This window comes from Impatiens glandulifera, chromosome 3 (genome assembly GCF_907164915.1).
Source record: "Impatiens glandulifera chromosome 3, dImpGla2.1, whole genome shotgun sequence".
NCBI classification, from domain to species: Eukaryota; Viridiplantae; Streptophyta; class Magnoliopsida; order Ericales; family Balsaminaceae; genus Impatiens; species Impatiens glandulifera.
In genome coordinates, this window is record NC_061864.1 from 21,520,146 (window position 1) to 21,543,615 (window position 23,470).

Consider the following 23,470-nt stretch of genomic DNA (forward strand, 5'->3'; position numbering starts at 1 on the left):
TTAACATCTTTTAAGTATTATCAGGACTCTAAGTAAACTTTACAAGTCCACTGGCTAAGACAGCCCAATTTTCAGGAAGACAATTTAATAAAAATAAATAAGATTTTAGATAAATTTATTAAATTTTTAACCTAACTAGCTTATTGATGACTATTAATGAAAGATGAAAAAAATAAATTTTATTTAGTTATGAATTTAAATCTCATCAAAAACATTTATGTATCAAAATTATTTTTATGTTTTTCTACATAATGAGACAGCCTAATTATCGAGGTTAGCACTGAGTATTGTTATAAAAATAAATTTATTTTTTTAAAAGTAATAAAAAATATTTAAATAAACTCTTAATTTATTTAAATAAGCTCAACAAAAACAAGATCAAACTAATAATGAGCTATCTCCAAACCCTAATAAATGATAGTCTTCATGACTGATTTGAAATGTTTAATTTCCTATTAAAAACATTATTAATTTAGTAGTAACTTCCTTTAAATGTTTAGTAAGAACATTCCTATACAAGTGTGTTGATTTTTTTATACCTCGAATATGTAGTATAATAATATCTTGGAGTTCCCCTAATATAAGTAATTTTATATAGTTTTTTTTTGTTGCTTTTGAAATATATATTAAATTAGTATTATATATCTATAAAATTAAATCAAACTAAAATTCATATATTAAAAATATTATATTATAAAATTTATCTGATAAAAGAATATTAAAATATCTTTTAGTTGTCAATGATAAAATAAATATAATTAATTTGAAAGAAAAAAAATATTATTTATATATTATTTTAATAAATTATATAAACACTTTCTATTATATTATTGTTGTGACTATTACTATTAAAATAATATTTAATATAATAAAGTAACAATAATACTTTTATTCATATTTTTTTCACATTCAAGAAAATTATTATATTTTATAATATATTATAAAAAAATATCCATTGTTGCTCAAATAGAAAAATAAAAAATTAAATGTCAAATTTTGTGCTCCTTTCCTAATTAATTATATATATATATATATATATAATGGAAGTAAGTCAACATTATATTATATACATATATAATGGAAGTAAGTCATCATTATATTATATATATATATAATAGAAGTAAGTCAACATTATATTAATTATAATGTTGAAAGTGTGTTTTTGTGGAATCACAAAATTCAAAACAATAAATTTTATACCTAATATTAAATTCAAAATCATACCATTTATATATTTTATTTTATTTATCTCTCATAAAAATAATTTATAAATAATTTATAGTTAGACATTTAAATACTCTAATTTTTTTTTTTTTTTTTTCGGACATTCAATAAACTTCATTTGAACTCAAAACGTTTTCAGATAAAATTGAATTCGTGAACATCTCAATACTCAAATAAAACAAGGAAAACCAAACAGTCCCTCTACTATTTGTAAGAAGCAATCTGAACTTACATCCAAACAGAACCTTATATTTGCAATTTGTAATTTTGTATTGCTCAGACTTCACGGGTGCATTAACAATGGAAGAAGAAAAAAACAAATGTCAGCTGTATTAATAACTATCCGTTACAAACATTTTCAAATTCAAATTCAAACGTCTGTTCTTATATATTACTCTCTCTCTCTCTCTTAATATATATCTTTTCATCTCTCCTGTTCAAACCAAAATGGGTGGTGGCGGTTCAGAGAAATGGCTTAATTCGTTTATGGGTTTGAAAAAGCTTCAAATCAACGATCAAAAGGTAAATCTCGATTCTGTAATTTCAAATCATCTATGGATATTGTGAATCTCAAATTCTTTTTAATTTTCAAGGTGGTCGGAAAAGGCAAAAGGTGGAAACTTTGGAGAACATTTTCCGGTGGGATGGAATTACCAGCGAAGCATATCGCTTTCAATTCATCATCCATGGCTACTACTGTAGTGAAACATAAGAATTGCCGTTTCGCCGTCGCCGCTATCAGAATACAATCTATGTTTCGTGGTTTCCTGGTAAATAAATTTCAAATCTTGATAATCTTTCTTTCAGTTGGAGAATTTGATGGGTTTTGATTTTTTTGATTGAAAAAAAAGGCAAGACGTGCATTGAGAGCTTTGAAGGCGGTGGTAAGAATACAGGCTATATTTCGAGGAAGAAGGGTTAGGAATGAAGCTGCTATTACATTAAGGAGAATGCAAGCTCTGGTTCGTGTACAGGGTAGGGTTATGGCTATGTCTAAAAAACAAGAAGAAGAAGAAAGAGAAAAAGAAGAAGAAGCTAATAAGAATAAGAATAATATTAGCAAGAAACAATGGTGTGATAGAATTGGGACAGCAGAAGAAGTGAAGACGAAAGATGAAATGAAGAAAGAAGGGATCTTGAGGAGAGAAAGAGCAGTTGCGTATTATTCTTCACTTTCTAAACACCACCATGGTTCTTCTGGTTTTAACAAACCCAGAAAGAGTACCAGCTGGTTAGAAGAAAAAGAAGAAGAAGAATACCGTTGGGATGAATCTGTGAAAGTGAGAAAGAATTTTGTTTCAACTAGGATTTCAGCTAATCCTATGATGATGATGACGAAGAAGACACGACAACAACTCTCTTGTTCATCTTCTGAATCAACAAATGTGGAGACTGTTTATGATAATGGATTGACGGCATCATCATCTACTTCTTCGGTTTCTGGCCGCCATGGGAGGAGAAGGGATCAATTTGATTTGGATCGTACAATTTCAAAACCTAGTACCAGGTCATCAAACAAGATGACTCAGAAGAAGCAGTCTGCTTTCTAAAGAAATCTCCATATTTCTGTTGTTTTGTTTTAAGATTCTCTTATATTTGATAAAAACGAAGATTTGTTTTTTTAATATTGCGGATCTTGCTAACCACACATAATAAACTCGAGTCACAACAAAAACCAAGATAACTTCAAAAACAGCAAATTGAAAAATTACACTTCATTCAGCACATCAGTTATGAATAAAACACCAAACCAAAACCAAACCAACTATTTTGTTTCACAAATAAGTTAAAAAAACAAACAAACAATACCAATTCACAAAACCATTCTAGTCCTAATAACCCCCCACTTTGAATAAAAATGATACAAACACATTTTGTAATGCTGAGTATTTTCTATGAATTAATGTGGGAAAATCATTGATCCCATCTCAAGAATGAAGTTATATGATGACAAAGCCCAAATAGTTCGTTTCGTTCCTGTATTACTAAAACAAAAAACCCTTTTTCCAAATAGAAGAGTCAATATTCAAAAGACAAAAACCACCGAAAACATATATTGTTGTTGTGTCATTGTTCTGCTGGCAGTGCCCTAGAAATCCAATCCAAAGCTGCTGATTGAATATTCATTTCAACCAAAGGTGAAATTGATAGAGGAGTAACTGCAACCTAAAGAGAGAAAATGAAAGATTATAACTCAATAATTGTCATAAAATCTTGCAAACATAAAAAAGAACTTAGCCCTAGACAAGAGCAACTATGATTCTTACATATCCGTTTTCAAGTGCTCTGATATCCAAATCGTCATCCAAGTCCTCGAGCTCCTTGTCTTGAAACTACAATTTCATAAAAGGAAGAACATGCATGTTGAGAGATTAACACCAATCACTTTGACATCACCAAAACAAACAAAAAAATATTAAGTTGATCATATGGGATGGTGATTGTGACAAAATACCAAATTTCAAAAAGGCTAGATCATGATTCTTAAAATAATCTAATCATGATCGAGAATATATACCAAATGGAAAGAAAAAAATCTCTTCCAACTATAACTTAGGTGATTTTCCAATGAGGTCATGATTTTGATTGAAGATTTAGAGTCTCGTTTTCTTGTTTCTACACAATGTTCCCCAATGTTAAACTTGTCTTACCTCTAATCTAAAGTATCTTGAAGAATTGTTAGAATTAGACTTTCCTGCAACACCAACTGATTCAACAATCTCAATGTTCTTTCTCTGGGTTGTCAACTTACGAGCTGCACCCTGAGAAAAGAAAAGCAATTAAAGCACTCAGAAAGATAGTAACTTACTAGGATAATCCTCATTATCCATGAAAAGTACTAGTATATGACAATTCACTGACCGCTGCAGAGGCATCTCGGCTAAGCTGTGCCAATTGCATACCAAGAACTTGTTGATTGGACATAAAGCGTCCTGCGGCTGGATGTCTATTTGATGAAATGGCTTGCCAGCTTGGTGTAGATCTCCACAAACTTTGCTTGGTTAATTTGAATCCCTGGCAGGCAGAGGAGAATATCAGAATACGTAGTGGTCAAATGAGTAGAGACTGCTTTATGGATGATGCATATCAGAATTTACATTTTTAAGTAACCGTGAAACTTCCAAAGGAAAGAAAAAGATTGTATGTTTACAACCTTACCCTTCATTTGATTTGATATGTTACAAGAGAAGACAAGAGATTACAGGCAACACAAGACTTCAATAATAACTAGAGGTTTCATCAAGTATTTCAAAAAGAAAATTCTTCCATCAGAATAATTTATTCCACATGATATGTTTGAATTCTTCGTCCAATCTGAAAGTAAAACATTAATTGTGGAAGCTGCAAGTCATTTTTTATCTCCCTGTTTGGTTATAGACAAAATCGGGAAGAGACAACACACCCTTCTCATTTAATCTGCAACTTTAGATAGGAAGGTAAGGGTGGAGAATGGAAGTATTAAAAAACTTCATTCTACAAATTTTCTACTCCGTTTGGAGAATAGAGGTAAAGGAAGATTTAAGCATAACTACCGATAAAATTATCCAAACAAGGTGAGCGGAAGGAAGGGAGGGAAAAGAAAGAGAAAATGTTCTAAATGGTTAGAAGTCCTCATCACATTCCCCTACCATTCCCTTTATCTTTTCCTTCTAATTTATTCCCTTACATTCCCATTTATTCTCTTCCTAGCTAATCACAGCATAAGAGAAAGCAAACCAGAGACTAGATATTAATGAGAAATAAGAAAATAAATTCCTATGCATAAATATGCAATATTTTTTCAACAGCACCAACAACAAAGAAAACCATGTTGATGAAAAACAGTGGTATTTTTGAAAGATTTGTCAAAAAAGATGGCCCTAGATGATATTAGGAAATATAAGTTTTTCATGGACAATGTAAAAAGCAATATAACAGAACATTAAATCTTGCTTAAAGTCTAATTTAATTTGTGGAATGGCTTTACACCAATAACTGAATCATCATTAAACTAACTAAAGCAACAAACCTTGTTTGTTGAAGGAGAACTTGGAACTTCAATGTTGAATGATAAGCCTTCAGGGAACTGTCCTTTCTCTATATCCTTCAAAGCAGCATTTAATAATGGTAGACACACAGTAACCGCATCTTTGAAATCACTCTCTTGACTTTCATCCTTCTTCCTACAATAGATCATCGTATACCAATATGATAACAGTTTCAAGATTAACAAACACAGTTACATAAATGAAGAGAAAGGAGTCACACCAGTTCAATGAAATTGATATAGATGGCACTCCACTAATTAGTGCCTCTCTAGCACCAGCTGCAACACTAGAGTAAAGCCTGAAAGAAATTTTAAATATAAGCACCAGTGACAACAAATTCTCTGTTTAACAAGAGAAATATTTATTGAAATGAAGTACTAACATGTGATGGCCACAGCTAGTTCCCTTGTTGATTCCACTAATTACCTGAGCCAGTAAAAACCGAAAAACTTATTTAAAAAGTTAAAAGATAAGCCACCAATGAATACACAGGGATCAATTTTGAAGATACCAGAAGCGGTTTTGTTGAGGAAAATAAGGCACCGGATAACCCTAATGACACACAATCCACTGTCGTCCCTGTAAGGAAGAAAGACCACAAAATTGAAGTTCCATCAGAGATAAGTTTACCATTCAAGTTTCAACAAAGAAATAGGCAAATGCTGATAAAATCATACAAATGGAAGAAGATAGAGACAATGAAGGAACAATACCAGAAGCCTCATAAGCTGTCGCACCATTGATCTCAGCAGGACTAACAGAAACTGTTTCTCGAAGGGTTACAGAATGACCGGATAGTGATTTATCCCTACCAAACAGAAAGAAAACAAAACAAAACAAAGCAGCAGAGATCAATTTTCAATAGATTGACCTGATTAAGCTTCAATAATTCCATGTATATAAATAACAATTTGAAACTCCTCTCCTCTATCGAATTCATCTCACAACCAAAACAAACAACAGAACGTGAACATCTAGTTAACTAGATTCAGAAACGAGAACGTACGATTGTGGAGCACAGACGTTAACACTATAGAGTCCTTCACGAACCAAAGCTTCAACCAGACAAGTGAGACCTGGTGATTCAATCCCGTCTCCATTCGTCACTAGAACAACAGGCTTTATACTATCTTCATTGGAGTTAAATTCAGCGCCATCAGCAGGAGTAGAAGAAGCAACTTCAGCAGATTCATCATCGTTTTTCTTTCTTCTAAGCAACACCTCCTCGAGATTCGATACCAATCCGGAAGTCATGAAGTTCTTCTTCGCCGCTGTAGAACTCGTCATCGTTTTGAAAAAGAAACTGGTTCAGATATGAAGTTCAAACCCTAGAGAGAGGGAGAAGGCAAAGATAAATATTGGTCAGAAAAGTAGATGAACATCAAAAGGACTCAAAGTATATCTTCATCGCTGGGATGAGGGGCCCGAGGAGACTAGTTCCATATACGTCATTTCTAGAGAGAGAAAGAGAAATTACAGTATGGACTCCATGAAAGGGAGGAAAGGAAATTTTCACTTTTCAGGGCCTCAATTAGCTGCGTGCGTGAACACAAAGTTAAGCTGTGCCAACACGTGTCGTGTTACTATTAGTACATTATTTTTAATTAATTTGAAAATATAGTTATATTTATGAAAACACTATTCATAGTAAATATGTACAATTATTAATTTTAAATTATTTGAAAAGTTCTGATAATCATTTCTTTTTATTTATTTATTTTGTAACTATTTTAATTAGAACTAATAATACACTGTCAATATAATATTTAATTGACCATACATATATATTTTATTAATTTATTAAGCAAATTTATAATATTTTATCAATTTAATTTAAAATATATATAAAAAAATTAAACGACGGGGACTTTTCACTGAATCCATATTTGCCGGTATTTGTGTCGTACCGCCGCGGCCCTCTCTGTTTCTTCATAGCCCTCTCTGTTTCTTCGTTCTAGATTCTTCCATTTAGAACTTTTATGTTATAAACATTATTTTTAAATAATTTGAAAAATTCTGATAATAGTTTCATTTTTTTATTTCGTAAGTACTTTAATTGGACTAATAATACACATTAATATAATATTTAATTGATTATACATATATATTTTATTAATTTATTATCAATTTAATTTAGAATATATAAAAAATCACTTACGGGACTTTTCACTTTTAGATCATCAATTAGTTGTGTGCAAAGTTGTTGAGCCAACACGTAGCACATTAGTATTAGGACATTTTTTTAATTAGACTAATAATACACATTAATATAATATTTAATTGACCATATATATATATATATTATTAATTTATTAAGTAAAATTATAATTTTTATCAATTTAATTTAAAATACATAAAAATCACCAATGAATTTTAGGGAACTTTTCACTTTCTGGGCATCGATTAGCTGCGTGCGTGGACACAAAGTTAAGCTGAGCCAGCACGTGGTGCATTACTATTAGGACATTTTTTTATTGAAGATAAATGATAACTTTTATTTTAATAATTGCTTTATTTTTTATGTACAGCAAAATATAGTTATATTTATGAAAGTACTATTCATTTTTAAATAAATATGTTATAATTATTTTTAAATAATTTGAGAAGTTCTGATAATCATTTTTTTTTATTTTGTAACTATTTTAGTTGGAACTAATAATACATGTTAATATAATATTTAATTGACCATACATATATATTATTAATTTATTAAGCAAATTTATAATATTTTATCAATTTAATTTAAAATATATAAAAATAATAAAAAAATAAAAGTTTTGGATATTCCAAATTACATATAATGCTACTAAATTTAAAACAAGTTGAATAAATTAACTAAAATTATATCAAACAAATCTCTACGTAATATTATAATATAATCGACATTAAAAATTGTAATTATTTCGATAATTGATAATAAATCAAAAAGAAAACAGTATAATATATATATGATAAAAGTAATTTAAAAAATCATACAAATTATTGAACATACATAATCAATTTAACACTATAAAAATAAAAAGGTAATTCTAATTCCAACTTAATTTTTTAAGAAAATAACAGGACTCAAAATGTAATCATCAATATAATTATAGGGTATATGAGCAAGAAACTAACTCATTAAATATTTAAAGTATTATTTTGAGATGAGAATATGATTAGACTAAATAAAACATTGCAAGTATGATAAAAATAAAAACTTGATGGCCTTCTCTTAGTGGGACAATAAATAAAAATAATAAATCCATCTTATTCAATCAATCATAGAAGTTACAAAATGATAATTATTTTGAAACTTAATTTTCAAATGTAAGTAAAAATAATAATTATAAATGGGACCTATCTGACATCAAAGAAGGTATTCTCTCCATTTTAATGCTAAAAACATAACAATGATGCACATTATTTGGAACAATGTAACAATGATAAAACTAGAGAATAGTAGTCCTTAAGTCAATAATTATCTATCACCTACTAAAATAACAAATTTGGACTTCCCTCCATAGAAAGAGGTAGCTATATGCTACAAATATTTTAATTTAACTTTTTACAAAATGAAATTGAAACTTTTAATATTTATCAAATAAATTTCACAATATCCTTTTATTAACATAACTTTTTATGTTATTTTTCCAATTAATATTACACCGTTTTCTTATAAAATATTAGTCAAATTATTAAATGTATTACACTAAAAAAACAAATATATATATATATATATATATATATATATATATATATATATATATAAAATAATGTAACAACGATCAAGTTGTACCCTTCTTGTTTAAACAAAACTAGTGAACCAAGGTTGACAGATTCAAAAGGTTGACATTTTGGTTCATTTGTAAAAAAATAATCTGCAACTTTTATTAGTTTTTAAATTGAAGTAAAAAAATAGTTTATTTAAGACCATATTTTATGGTAGTTGAGCTAACGCAATAATTGTGACCAACCTGCATGACCACAACTCTTAATGGAATGTTGAATATATTTTTTCTTCATTAATAATCGAAGTTTTGTTTTTGAATTTTAAAGTTTCTACTTTGACATTTATTTTTATTTTCTGAAATTTAAGATATTAATACGACTCTAATTTTAATTTAAGATATTCTTAGTGAAAAATAAGCTCGTAATATTTGGTCTTTTTAACACGACTTTTATCATTAAAACTTTTTTAATGAGTCTTATTTGACAAATTTTTAATTCATTTTTCATTCTTTAAAAACAAATTAAAGTTTCATTTCTACCATCTCCACAACACAATATTTTCTAAAATGATCAAATTAAAATTGAAAATTGTGTTAATCAATTCATAAACTAAGATTTTGTTAATCAATTAATCTTCACTGTAAAGAGTTTTTCCTCATTTTCACACTAACAACATCCTAATTGAAATGCACGAATAAAATTAAAGTTGAATAGTTCAAGTGATAAAGAGACTAATGTAGAAATGTTTCTCACTAATAACCGTGTGATTTAAATGAAAATAATGATTATGTAAGTCATATTAGTTATCCAATAATAAACCCAGTCAAATAAAAAAAACAAATTCAAAAGTAATTTGTGTGAGTCATATTAGATTCTTCTAAAGAATAATTACTATTTATTTAAAAAACAATATAAAATTTATAAATTAGAAATTGAAGACGTAGTTGAGAGCTTCATTTATATTTATTAGGTTCTTTTATTTACGTTATTGTCTGTTGCTTTATTTTCTTAATACCATAGGATTAACAATTCGGGGTTGTGAATGATTTGAATTTTTTTTTTTTTTGTTAAACAAAATGAATTGAATTGATTCATTTAAATTTAAATCTGACCCTAAATTAATGGGTATTGATATAATAGGGTCTCGCATTGTGAGTGACTTAAATATTTTTGTTAGACAAAATAAATCGGGTTATTTCATTTAAATTTAAATCATACTCTAAGTTAGTAACTATAAATATAATAAATGACTAATTAATTATGAAACTTCGTTCATTTAAAAATTTTGTTTCTCTTTTTTATTATATTTTATATTTTTTTCAATAAATAATTATATATATATATATATATTAATATATATAACAATCTAATTAAAAATTAATTCCTAATATAATTAAATAAAAATAAATTAGTCTATTTAATTATTTGTCTCTTATTTGTATTAACATATTTTTCTTTTCCTATGTTTATTAAATTTATTTTTAATATTTTTTAATTTAAATTAAAATATTTTTTACTCAATATTGATTAGATATATCATTATTTTAACTCTTTTTCTTAATTATTTATTTCTTAAAATAAATTATATATATATATATATATATTATATGTAATCCTAAATTTGAACAAAACTAGTGACCAAGGATGAAAGATTCAAAAGTTGACATCTTGGTTAAAAAATAAGCTGCAAATTTTATTAGTTTTTAATTTGAATTAAAAAAAAAAGTTTATTTAAGACTATATTGTATGGTAGTTGAGCTAACACAATAATTGTGACCTTCCTACATGACCACCACTCTTAATGGAAGGTAAAAAATATTTTTTCTTCATCAATAATGGAAGTTCTTTGTTTTTTTTTTCACATTTTATTTTTATTTTCTGAAATTTAAAATACTAACACGACTCTAATTTTAATTTAAGTTGTTTTTAGTGAAAAATAAACTCGTAATATTTGGTCTATTAAACATGAATTTTACCACTAAAACATTTTCAATAAGTCTCATTTGACAAATTTCTAATTTAGTTTTCATTCTGAAAACAAAATTAAAGTTCTATTTCTACCATCTCCACAACACAATATTTTCTAAAATGATCAAATTAAAAATGAAAATTGTGTTAATTAATTCATAAACTAAGATTTTGTTAATCAATTCATCTTTAATGTAAATAGTTTTTCCTCATTTTCACACTAACAACATTCTAGTTGAAATGGACAAATAAGATTAAAGTTGATAATTTATCTGAATAATTCAAATGATAAGATAATAATGATGGTGTAGAGTCATACTAGTTAGGTTATCCAAAAGAATAAACTCGATCAAATAAAAAAAATTAAAGTGAAAGGTAATTTGTGTGTGTAGTATTAGATTCTTCTAAAGAATAATTAGTATTTATTTAAAAACAAATCTTATAAAATTTATAAACTAGAAAATTGAAGTTGTAGTTGAGCTTTATTTAAATTATAGCTTGTTAACAATATATCGGATTGATTCATTTAAATTTAAATTTGACCCTAAATTAATATGTATGAATATAATAAATGAATAATCAATTATGAAACTTCAATAATAAAATGTCAAAAATTTGTCTTTTTTTTTGGTTATATTATATATTTATTATATATATATATATAATAGGAAAAAAAGCTCACTTAGACGTATGTACTTGTACAACTAGCTCATTTAGACGTGTATACTAATAAAAAGTCATTTAAAACGTATGTACTTGTACAACTAGCTCATTTAGACGTGTATACTAATAAAAAGTCATTTAAACATATGTACTATCAAAAATTAGCTCATTTAGCCTCTTTTAGTAACCATGGTTAACTTTTATTTTTAAATTTATATATTTATTAATTAAATATTAATATATTTTCTCTCTCTTTCTTCTTCATTAATTAAACTAGGTAATTTATTTTATTCTTAAATTTTTTATTATTTTAATATTAATTTTTATTTTATATTTCATCTTTTTTTATTAGTTTTTATTTCTCATATTTCTTAAATTCTCATTTTTTTTTAAAAAATTTAACAATTTATTTATAAATTTTATGTTTTACTATAATATTTTTTTTGAAAGGTTTTTTCTTATTTAATTTAATATAATAAAAATGAAAAAGGGTTTTTTTATTTAGTTTAATATAAATAAAAATAAAATTAATAATTTTTATTCACGATTTATATTAGTAGTAAATGAATTGTTTTGTTTATTTGATTATTACTTTTTTGGTGTTTGATGAATGAGTTTTTATTATTATCCAATTCTTAATTATTAATTAATTTATTATTGAAAGAATTTTTATTATTATATTCAATTATTGGGATAAACAAATTTAAAATAATTAATAATTAATGTAAATATAAAAAAAATATATATATAAAAAAGAAGAAGAAATATAGAGTTAAAATAATTAATGATGAATGCTCGTGTATATATATATATATATATATATATATAATAAAATTAAAATAATCAATCATAAATACTCATATAAAAATAATAAAAAATTATAGAAAGAAAAAAATAGAGGGTCATTTATTAGTAATAAATGAAAAGAGAAGATAGAGAAAATATATTAATATTTAATTAATAAATATATAAATTTAAAAATAAAAGTTAACCATGATTACTAAAAAAGGCTAAATGAGCCAATTTTTGATAGTACATATGTTTAAATAACCTTTTATTAATACATACGTCTAAATGAGCTAGTTATACAAGTACATACGTCTAAGTGAACTTTTTTCCTATATAATATCTAATTAAAAATTAATTTCGTAATATATTTAAATTAAAAATAAATTAATCTGATTTAATTATTTGTCCCTCGTTTGTATTACCTAACCTAAGATTATGAGTGTTTATCGGTTTAGTTTCCGGATTATTAGAGTTTACGGTTTGAATTTTTTGAATTTTAATTTTTTTAAGTAAATGCGAAAAATCGAACCGATTGAATAAATTCGAATTCAGTTTATTCGAATTTGGTCGGATATTCGGTTCAGACCAAATATTGAACACCGCATATCCATAGGATGAAAGAATTTTTCTTATAAGAGTTATCCGAATAAATAAGTTGTTAGAGATCTTATCTACTAAAATTATAAAAAAAAAATTATAAATCACTAAAACTATGTTTAGTGATTGACTATCAATATTTGACAGTTAAACGATGAAAGTAAAAATAAAAACAGTGTTGATAACGACCATATATGATGGTGGAGAGGTGTTTGTGATGGTGGTGAATGTTTTCGACGATAAAGAATGAGAGAAAGGTCAAGTCTGAAGAGTGGACGGTTGAAGTGAGTGATTATAGTCTTAGAGATTATGGAGGACTAGCTGCTAACCTAAATTAATATATAATAAAATATATATAATTATTTAATTATATATAATTATATATAGTAAAATATATAATTAAAATAATAATAATAATAATAATAATAAATAAATCGGTTTTCGGTTTGGTTTTCGAGTTGAAGCTCGAACTCGAAAACCTAATTTAAATTCTAATTAATTTAAAATTCGATTTAAAAACAAAAAATAAAATTTAAATTCGATTTATTCGAATTCAGTGAATTCAAATTATCCAACGAAAACTCCTACTTACAACTTTTACAATAACAAATATTTCTCTACAAATATTTTACATTTTTCATACACAGCACATCTACATTTCAAAAAATGAAAATAAGTTATGTTATTATATATATAATTTTTTTTTTTAAATAAGATTTGGGATTTTGTTAATTCTTATTAAAATCAAACTAAGGACTAGTTTGGGTATGGGTTATTTGTTGTTATTTTCAAATAAGTTTTATAGATCTTAGTTAGATTGTTTAATCTTGGGTTATTTATATAATTTTCAGATAATCAACCATCTTATTCAAAAATTTAATTGCTACATTTATTAATTATCAAATATATTTATTTGATATCTTAATAATTTTTGAATGAAACATATATTATAGGAATTATCTTAAATAATATACTTTCCAATCAAATAAGATTTTGAACCAAAAAGTTATTCAGTCTTTTTTTAATACTGATTATACTAAATATTTTAAAGATCTACATAATATTCTAGAAATTAAAGAAAATCTTTCTTTCCTTATGAAAGGTTATCTACTCAATTAATGTTTATTATTATAAAACCAGACCAGTTTTTATTATTTTCTACAACATAATACACACAGCTAGTAAAGAAAACTAAAAAAATCTTCTCAATGAAATATTTTTCATCCTTTGTAGGAATTGTTCTTTTATTTCTTGTGAGCTTTTCAGGTATTTTTTATTTATTTATTTATAATTATAAATTGAAAGGGATAATATTTGAATATAAAATAGGAGTTTGAAAAACTTTCACTATAATAAAATATTAGATTGATTTAACCAACTCTCAATATTGTTATTTTTATTTTGAAAGTATTATATGTATTTCTATGTTTAATTTCATTCAAAAGTATTTTTTTTTGTAAACAATATTTAATTATTTTATATATTTTTTAGAGAAACCCTTCAATATATAATTAATGTATTGTTAGCTATACATTTTTTTGTATTTTTTTGTATGATAAAGTTGAAACAAATATGTTTAGTATTAAAACTTGATATCTTAATAAATATAAATATTTAGTTAGTTGAATATTCATTCATATACACAAATTTCTTTGAACCACAAAATGTAATTATAGATTTCTAATAAATCTGAAGTATAAGATACATTTATATATTGATGTACATTTTTTTATGTAGGAAATAACATTACGATGGTTGATGCAAATTATTCCAAAATCTATGTTGGAAAAGGCAATTGTACCGGCACTAAGTGTCTTGCTGTTTGTAAAAAACATTTTGGAAACACTGCTGAAGGAGAATGTGATAATCCAACCGACACATGTCTTTGCAGATATATGTAATAATATCACAATTTTATAAAATAAATGACTTCATTTTAATAAAAATGGTTGATGTTGTGTTCTAATTTTTTACCCTTATAAACAATCAAGTAAAAGTTATAAATGGAAGAGATTTAATATATTAAGTATTGTCATAATTCATATACTAATAGCCCATATTGACTTATTATTTATCATTCATATAGTCCATTGTCCCATATAACAAATTAACAACAATAACAATAGATGTTTGTATGACTTTGACTTTACCAACAATTTTTAGTAAAATAAATCACAATTATATCAATAATTAATCATACCCCACTTAAGTCAATAAATTTTTTTTTTTTTTAACTATGATTTACCATTATTAATTTATACACAATTTACAGATTATTTGTAAATAACTAGAGATCAAACAAGCCTTTATATTCCTCATTGGTTCAGGCTTCTCCGGGTTGTAGAAACCAGTATCCCTTCTTCTTCTTCATCTTCCGCCCGCAAACAAACCCAATTAGCTGATTGTGTTGTCTGTAAAGGCGGCAGCTTTATCTGCGTTTCTTCCTCTCCCCAATCTCCAGATTAATCGGGGAGTTGCATTCGCGAAATGGTACAGATTCTTGGAGCTGTTCGTCCTACTCCATCTTTCCTGATTTCTTTCGCTCGTTCAAGGCTTCAGTCCTCTCTTTGTGGTCGATCAATCTCACGTTCTGGTCATGGATCCTTGCCACTCAATAGTATCTTACAGGCTTGCCTCAAATCGAGTTAGTTCTATTATCCTCATGTAGTTTACTTATGTAGGATTGTTTTGACCTGGCGTGAGTGATGTTTCATTTGATTTTTTTCAACTGAAGATAGAAGAAAATGCCATTTTCTGCAGTTTTTTTTCTTTCAAAGAGTTTACAAGCTCATCAAACTATTTGGGTTGTCTCATATGGCAAAGGGTGTTATCAACTGTTACCCGAGTTGAGTTTCTTAATTCTTCATGCCTTTGACAGTGAGGAAAACAGGGGAGATGGTTCTTAACTGAAGAACCCAATATAGTTAGAGATACAAAAAAAGGTGAAATGAATGAGTTGAATTTTTCCTTGAAAGAAGTATCTATCACAATCAAAGGAAAATGCCTGGTATTTTCATAGAGGGTTTAGGTTGAATTGTATTGATTCTATGTTAGCTCTGATCAACTTTCTATAGTCTGAACTTCATGCAAATTTAGGATTTATTTGGATGATTTATGCCTTTTCCATTGTTTTCTTTTTATTTGAAATCTTAGCTTGGCTATGGTCCATTTAGTTGATTCTGATATTGACTTAGTGCCCCTTCAATTGACAGTTTCTCTAGATCAAGACACCCATCTATTTTCTGCCTCAACCTAGGGTAATGTAAACATACATATACTCCTTAGATGTTGCAGATTGATAGATGATTCTTGATAAAGTAGAATCGATTTGTTTCTTTTGCCCATCCCTCTTGATCTGAGTGAGGTGATTCATATTGGTCTGGGTCCATATATGGTCCCAATCTTATTCAAATGACTGAGTAGATTAGAGATGTATCCAACCATAAAGCACTTTACAATGGATACAATAAGCTATTTTCCTATATATTGTGTTCAATGTGTGTTCTGTTGTCCATTAGTTTAAACATAAGTGAGCATCCATAGAAACAAGTCCTTTGTTATAGGTTATTGCTTTTTCTATTCACAAGTGTGCATAGAATTACAATACCACACTTCTGATTATAGAATGATTTGACTGACATTTACCTTACATTTTTTAATTTGAGCGACATGTCCTCTAGGTTTTTTTCGGGTTTAAAACTATGATGTTCAGCACATATGCTTTCCATTTTTTATTTACCAAGACAGCATTGGGTTTAGACTTGTGCTGTTTTATGAGTCCGAGCACATATGTTGGGTTTGCATTGCTAGAAATATTTATCAACTATACAATAATCTGGGAATTGGGCAAATTTTTCTTTAGGGGTCAACATATCATTAATTTATTGGGTTAGAAATGAATTCTATATTAGCCTGAATATGTGATAATGCAAACATCAATACCTATATGGTTGGATTCTGATACAAACAAGGAAGCAAATGAGCCCATGAAAGTGACTTCATCGTGGGTTAGTTAGGTTTAAAAAAAATAAATCCACATGTTCTTTCAACTATCAAATTATTTAATTCATCAACTAAAATACATTTGCTTTATTTATATAAAATTAAAATTTTTAATGTAAAAAGTCATTTTAGTAATATAATCAAAATAATCTTAAAAAACCCACTTTTTCATCAAACAAGATTTTGATTCATAACCTTCAAATAATCCCCACATCAATCAAGCTCTAATGGTAATTTGTCCATGTTTCTTGAGATTATGCATCTTATGTCTTCGAATTTAACATATTGTTGCAGGTTTACAAAATGTGGAACAGAAACCAGTGGGGAAGTCTGAAATAATTTTTCTCGGGACAGGAACTAGTGAAGGAATACCTCGTGTTAGCTGCCTAACTAATCCTGAAAAGACCTGTTCGGTATGCTGGTAGATCACTTACGTTTTACTTACATCTTGGTTGATTGGTTTGTCTAAATCTCTATTCAAATTGGAAATGGACATACGGTTTATACTTATATTTATTGACAGGTGTGTTCAAAGGCTGTAGAACCCAATAACAAAAATAGGAGACTCAACACAAGCATCCTTATTCGGTCCCAAGGAGGATTCAATATTCTTATAGATGCTGGAAAGTATGATGAACCTTTTATTAATAAGTAACAAAAAAAAATAACAAATTAAGATGTTTTATCTCCTTATTGTTATCTCTTTTAAATTTTAAGATGTTAGTGGAGTATATTTTGATGAACTTATTTAAATCTTTGATGCAGATTCTTCTATCATAGTGCTCTAAGATGGTTTCCCACATTCGGGTATGTCTCTTTAAATATCTGGATCACTAAATACTTGTTTTTAAAGAATGCTTCTATTTTCTTAATTGATGTTGTTACGAGCCTATTTGGAAACAGGTATTTTGTCACAATATCTTACACAATCACCGTTTAATTGGAGAATCGTCAAAGTTAAATGTTAAATTAATAGTTTAGTTTAATACAATGCCAATATTTTTTTAAGCCTCCAGAGATATCTTACTCTTAGACATCTTTTCTAGTTATTATCTTCCCTTGAACTGCTGATTGTCTTGAATATTTGTACAGTCTTGCGCTTACCTTGTTGTAACTTTTTTTGTTTCTCCAGGCTAAGAACAATTGATGCAGTCATTATTACTCATTCTCATGCTGATGCAATTGGAGGTCTCAGACATGAACACCTGTTGCTACTATTTAAAAATGGATTCAGAATTTTTTGAAATTGGTTTACTTATTAATTTTTTTTATCTTTTCCAGGTCTGGATGATCTTCGTGACTGGACAAACAATGTTCAACCCTATATTCCAATTTATGTTGCAGAACGCGATTTTGAGGTGGTTTTTTCTAGAAATTTCTGCCCAACTACGTCTTATAACACTTTACTTAAGCTTAAATGATTTATTGATATTTCTTGCATATCATGTCGTTTCTTTGTTCATTTTTTCCTTTTCTTTTCTTTTAATATAATCACTATTCGACTATCCTTAGGTGATGAAAAAAACTCATTATTATATAGTGGATCCCAGTGTTGTCACACCTGGTGCTGCTGTGTCAGATCTGCAATTCGAGCTCATACACGAGGAGCCTTTCAAAGTGCACGATCTAAAGGTCCATAATCCTACAAAGCAAAAATTATGATTTTGCAAAAAAGATTAATATGATAAGATCACCTTCGTTTGATTGTGACTCATTTCATCACATCCTTTTCCTACAAACTATTCTGAAAATTGCCTTTTTTCCCTTTCTTATTTCTATTCCCAGGTTACTCCTCTACCTGTTTGGCATGGACATGGTTATCGTTCTCTTGGTTTCAGATTTGGCAATACCTGTTACATTAGGTATAGTTTTGCAGATCATTTCTTAGTTATTCCAAGTTGTCTAATCTTTTTTTTTTTGTCTTTTTATTCGCAGCGATGCCAGTGAAATCCCTCAAGAAACATATCCTCTTCTTGAGGATTGTGAACTCCTTATTCTGGTAAAAAATAATTCTTCCTACTTGAATCATTTTTTTGAAAAACTTAGAACCCTTATATTAATAATCTAAAAAAATAGTTTCCAACTTTAACTTGAAAAGGAGAGCAAAAACAAAAGCTTGAATACAACTTGAAACAAACACTAAGGCCTTGTTCGGACAAGGGTTTTTGAAAAAACTTGGGTTATTTGAAAATAATGATTGGTGGTAATTTTAAGAAGGTATTGTTGTTTTTGAGTAAAAATACTTAAAATGTATTAATATATAATGATAAAATAAAAAATAATAATATAAAATATATATTCTTTTGGTTAATGAATTTAGGGATGTGATTGAGGAGAGGAGAGTGGGAAAATGTTTTTTAGATTTGGGTTATTTAAAATAACCCTAAACCGAACAAAGCCTAAACTACCATCTACCATTCAATGCGTTCACATGTTGGTTGTTGCAGGATGCATTGAGGCCGGGTCAATCTTCTGCGACACATTTTAGTCTTCCACGGGTATGTTGATTTTTTAAAAGAAAAATTGCTAAGAATGGTTCATGGAATATGCTAATATTACACATTATCTAAAACAATTGCTTCTCTATTTCTCTAGGCACTGGACGAGGTGCGAAAAATTCGGCCAAAAAGAACACTGTTTACAGGTAATGTTTCTATTTTCTTGTGGTTCTAGAAGATTAAGATTTTGGGACTAGTTAGTTCAGTATCATTTAAACCTAAGTAAATTACATTTTTTTAAGGTATGATGCATCTAATGGATCACGAGAAGGTGAACGAGGATCTATTGAAATTGAGGGATACAGAAGGTCTCGATGTGCAATTGAGCTATGATGGGCTTCGGGTGCCAGTGATTTTGTAGGATTTTTTTTCATCATTTTTATTGAACATTCTTATCATATGATTTTGCATATAAGAATATGGAGTAGGAATAGAGAAGGCAATTTCAGAAAGAATCCAACCAAACTGGATGGTTTTTCTACTGTTTGACTAAATAAGAAAATGATTCTACTTACAAATCCTATTCGACTAGATTTTAGATGATTTTATTTACAAATCCTGTTTGGGAACTAATATATAATTTATTATTGGTTATTTCTTTCACTATTTTATATATTATAATTGTTTTTTATGTTAATGTTATTATATTTTAATGCTTATTTTTATATTATATTGAAGGGAGGGTATAAAAATCAGGTATACAAAATTTTTCTAAACTAGTTATATCATTATTTATTTATTTTTTTAATTAAAGAGAATGAGCCTGACACCAAAAGTCATTTCTTCCGTTTTCTTTTATAGTGTTTGAGTAAAAATTAAACTCGCGAACTTTTAAACTTTTAGATCGACGTATTATAAAAAATAATTTTATTTTGTATATATTTTTATAAATTGTAAAATTAAAATAATTTATAATTACATTATAATAAAGTTTAAAATTTACCATCATAAATTCATTTTAATATTTATATTTTTAAGCACAAAATTTTTAAACATAAAACAACAATGGATAAGACTTGAAAGCTCTGAAATCCTCACTTGGACAATGTGACAAGTGTTAGTTTAATAGTACTGGTAATTGGTTTATTAACGGGTTGGCATATGTTAGTAATTTTGGATTAATATTTTTAGTGGGCTTAAATTTATATTAATAGTTTCATTAGTAACATTATAACTAGTTTAGCAAGGGTTTCTAAAGAACAAGTAGAATTATAACTCAATTGAAAAGAGTCTAACCCTAATAGTCTTGCCTAATATATTTGATTCCATTTTTATACTAAAACACTCAAAATTGAAGTGGGTTATTTTTCTAGTTTTACATACAGATCATAGTTATGTTTTATAATTTATGAGTGATCATATTGTATCTTCTTTTAAAAGATTAAATCTTAGTTGACGTGATTTCGATTTTATAAAGAGAATTTAAAAAAGAGAATGAATAATGAATGAATGACGGGTCATAGATCTGATTGATTGAAAAATAATAAAATTTATCAGTTCTCTCATTATTCATTTTTTCAGCCATTAACTTCGTGTCATTTCTTTCCCAAATTTCAGTTCCCTTATCCCTCCTCTTTAATTAATTTATTGTTATCATTTCTATAGTTTTCTTATTAAATATTTGTATAAATAAAAAAATGGGACGATTTATATATATATTTTATTATTATTGAACTTAGTTATCTTAAATTAACTAACTAATTACAATTTTTGAAAGGAGATGAGTTTTCGGAATTTCTCCCATGGTTTGTCCCAAACAATGGCCTCATACTTCCCAACTACTTCTCCATCCTTGGCAGCAATCACGAGACGATAATTGGTACCGGCTACCACTTGAGTGTCTCCCTTCACCACGCTATTGAACTCAAGAGTTGTCTTGGCCTCAATGTTGTACTCTGATATCGCGTACTTTCCGATCTCCACAATTTCCGAGTCCTTAGGGTCACTGATGGGCTCCCATCCTCCTAAGGCGGCCGAATTGACCTTGCAAGAAAAGAGAGAGACTAGTAATACAAAGAGAATGAATTGTTTAGAAGCCATCTTTGTCTAGATTTTGTTATTGATGCTCTATTTGTGGTTGACTCAACATCCTATTTATATAAGAGTACCAATGAATTTTTTTGGTTTAAGGATTTGAGTAATTTGAAATAAGGATTTGAACAATTTAAAAAAAGTAGTCAACATTAATTATTATTTTTTAAAAAAATATCAATGATTATCCAAACATTAATAAAAAGTGAATTATTTGGATAAATGATAAAAATATTCTTATCAATTATCTTTTAGTATTGTTTTTTAAAAAGCTAAATGAAGGAAGTTGTATGCCCATTTTACCCTAGAGTGTTCCCATCTGTTTTTTTTTATCATGACCATTCATATCATGAAACAAAATAACAAAATATGTACAAAGTGTAATATATATATATATATATATATATATATATATATATATATATATATATATATATATATATATATATATATATATATATATATTATTATTTTTTTTTAAAAAAAACTAAAAAGTAATTAACATATTCCATTCACATAAATAAATTGATATGTTCCTATAAATGATAAAATCAAAATTTATCCCCATATCTATGTGAAATTAACAAAATTAATATCTATAAAAAGTATAATTCACATATTTGCTTAACATAAATTGATGTATTCCTATCAATTATAAAATTAAAATAATTTTTAATTAATCATCTCAATATAATAAATTTCAAAATCATTAAAATATTATACAAAATAATTTATAATCATCTTAATATAATCACTATTGGACTATCCTTAAGATTTCGTATTTGTTTTTTTAATTTTTTAAAAATTCAGTTTGATATGATTTGAAAAAAAAAATAGTTTTTTTTAAATATATTATTAAAATACTCTTATATTTTTTTAATAATAAAATAATAAAAATATTTAATTAAAGTATAATTTAATATTTTATTTAATGAATATAATGGTTTGATTATAAAAAGAGAAGATTTAACAGTTGAGTTTTTAGATAAAATTTTCAAATAACCCGTATGAAAAAAATCATTATTGTATAGTTGATCCAGTGTTGTATGCTGTTGTGTCTTTTGCACAAGGAGCAACTTTTAAAATGCAAAATCTAATGGTCCAAGATCTTACCATGCAAAAATTATGTTTTTTCAAAAAAAATTATTATGCATTCCAAATTAAACATAAGATCACCCTCATTTGATTGTGACTTATTTCATCATTTTCTTTTCCTACAAACATTCTGAAAATCACCTTGTTTTTTCCTTCTTTTCTTTTATTTATTTTCAACATTATCATCTTTCTTTTGATTTTAATATATTTTATTTGAATTAAGGAGAATTATCTGAAGATCTATGAATGTGAGCAGTATGAACTATACTGTTTGGACCGACAATAAATGCTACCTTAGGTCTAGTTTTACATATCATTTCTTAGTTATTCCAAAATATATATAAGATATATATACATTATTCGCAGAGATGCTAGTGAAATTCCTCTAGTAAAAACATTTATAATAATAATAATCATTATAATTATTATAATAATAATATTAATTATTATCCGAATAAAAATAATTATAATAATAGTAATAATTATTATTATAATATTAATAATTATCAGAATAATAATAAGTATAATAATAGTAATTATTAATATTATAACAATAATAATAATAATAATAATTATAATAATAGCAATTATTAATATTATTATAATAATAGTAATTAATATAATAATAATAATAACAAAAAATAATAATATTAATAATAATTAAAATTATAATAATTATTATTACAATTATTATTATTATTATTATAAATTTTAATATTATAATTATTAATAATTATTATAATAATATTAATAATTATAAAATAATATTTATAATAATTATAATAATAATAATTATTATTATAATTATAATAATTATTATTTCAATTATTATTATTATTATAAATTTTATTATTATAATAATTA

General features: G+C 26.5%; 4 protein-coding genes across 4 annotated transcripts; 2 read left to right on the forward strand and 2 right to left on the reverse strand.

Moving 5' to 3' along the window:
- The first annotated feature begins 1,610 nt into the window (after positions 1 to 1,610).
- On the forward strand, positions 1,611 to 2,849 carry LOC124932761 (protein IQ-DOMAIN 6-like). The gene is made up of 3 exons (XM_047473441.1): positions 1,611 to 1,746; positions 1,818 to 1,994; positions 2,076 to 2,849. The coding sequence occupies exons 1-3, from the start codon at positions 1,672 to 1,674 to the stop codon at positions 2,772 to 2,774; spliced, it is 951 nt and encodes a 316-aa protein (XP_047329397.1). The 5' UTR covers positions 1,611 to 1,671; the 3' UTR covers positions 2,775 to 2,849.
- A 115-nt stretch (positions 2,850 to 2,964) lies between these two features.
- Positions 2,965 to 6,748, reverse strand: LOC124930657 (5'-nucleotidase SurE). The gene is made up of 10 exons (XM_047470989.1): positions 6,259 to 6,748; positions 5,966 to 6,060; positions 5,764 to 5,831; positions 5,635 to 5,678; positions 5,473 to 5,550; positions 5,234 to 5,387; positions 4,087 to 4,239; positions 3,876 to 3,986; positions 3,492 to 3,557; positions 2,965 to 3,390 (listed from the first exon to the last, which is right to left on the reverse strand). Exons 1-10 carry the CDS (start codon positions 6,537 to 6,539, stop codon positions 3,292 to 3,294), a joined length of 1,149 nt encoding a protein of 382 aa, XP_047326945.1. The 5' UTR covers positions 6,540 to 6,748; the 3' UTR covers positions 2,965 to 3,291.
- An 8,561-nt stretch (positions 6,749 to 15,309) lies between these two features.
- On the forward strand, positions 15,310 to 20,074 carry LOC124931975 (putative hydrolase C777.06c). The gene is made up of 12 exons (XM_047472568.1): positions 15,310 to 15,624; positions 17,277 to 17,395; positions 17,506 to 17,609; positions 17,748 to 17,789; positions 18,115 to 18,170; positions 18,264 to 18,340; positions 18,495 to 18,614; positions 18,768 to 18,844; positions 18,918 to 18,981; positions 19,430 to 19,480; positions 19,578 to 19,626; positions 19,723 to 20,074. Exons 1-12 carry the CDS (start codon positions 15,468 to 15,470, stop codon positions 19,839 to 19,841), a joined length of 1,035 nt encoding a protein of 344 aa, XP_047328524.1. The 5' UTR covers positions 15,310 to 15,467; the 3' UTR covers positions 19,842 to 20,074.
- A 1,107-nt stretch (positions 20,075 to 21,181) lies between these two features.
- LOC124929982 (cysteine proteinase inhibitor 1-like) lies at positions 21,182 to 21,520 on the reverse strand. The gene has a single exon (XM_047470356.1). The coding sequence runs from the start codon at positions 21,518 to 21,520 to the stop codon at positions 21,182 to 21,184; it is 339 nt and encodes a 112-aa protein (XP_047326312.1).
- Positions 21,521 to 23,470: the final 1,950 nt, after the last annotated feature.

Excerpts from the sequence above, each read along its gene's own strand:
- LOC124930657 (XM_047470989.1), bottom strand. The coding sequence starts at position 6,539 with ATGACGAGTTCTACAGCGGCGAAGAAGAACTTCATGACTTCCGGATTG. Across the intron at positions 5,679-5,763 it reads CCTCAACAAAACCGCTTCTG|GTAATTAGTGGAATCAACAA; the intron begins GTATCTTCAAAA and ends TTACTGGCTCAG. Across the intron at positions 5,551-5,634 it reads ACTAGCTGTGGCCATCACAT|GCTTTACTCTAGTGTTGCAG; the intron begins GTTAGTACTTCA and ends AATTTCTTTCAG.
- LOC124931975 (XM_047472568.1), top strand. The coding sequence starts at position 15,468 with ATGGTACAGATTCTTGGAGCTGTTCGTCCTACTCCATCTTTCCTGATT. Across the intron at positions 17,790-18,114 it reads AGATGGTTTCCCACATTCGG|GCTAAGAACAATTGATGCAG; the intron begins GTATGTCTCTTT and ends TTGTTTCTCCAG. Across the intron at positions 18,171-18,263 it reads TCATGCTGATGCAATTGGAG|GTCTGGATGATCTTCGTGAC; the intron begins GTCTCAGACATG and ends TATCTTTTCCAG.
- LOC124929982 (XM_047470356.1), bottom strand. The coding sequence starts at position 21,520 with ATGGCTTCTAAACAATTCATTCTCTTTGTATTACTAGTCTCTCTCTTT.
- LOC124932761 (XM_047473441.1), top strand. The coding sequence starts at position 1,672 with ATGGGTGGTGGCGGTTCAGAGAAATGGCTTAATTCGTTTATGGGTTTG. Across the intron at positions 1,747-1,817 it reads TTCAAATCAACGATCAAAAG|GTGGTCGGAAAAGGCAAAAG; the intron begins GTAAATCTCGAT and ends TTAATTTTCAAG. Across the intron at positions 1,995-2,075 it reads CTATGTTTCGTGGTTTCCTG|GCAAGACGTGCATTGAGAGC; the intron begins GTAAATAAATTT and ends TTGAAAAAAAAG.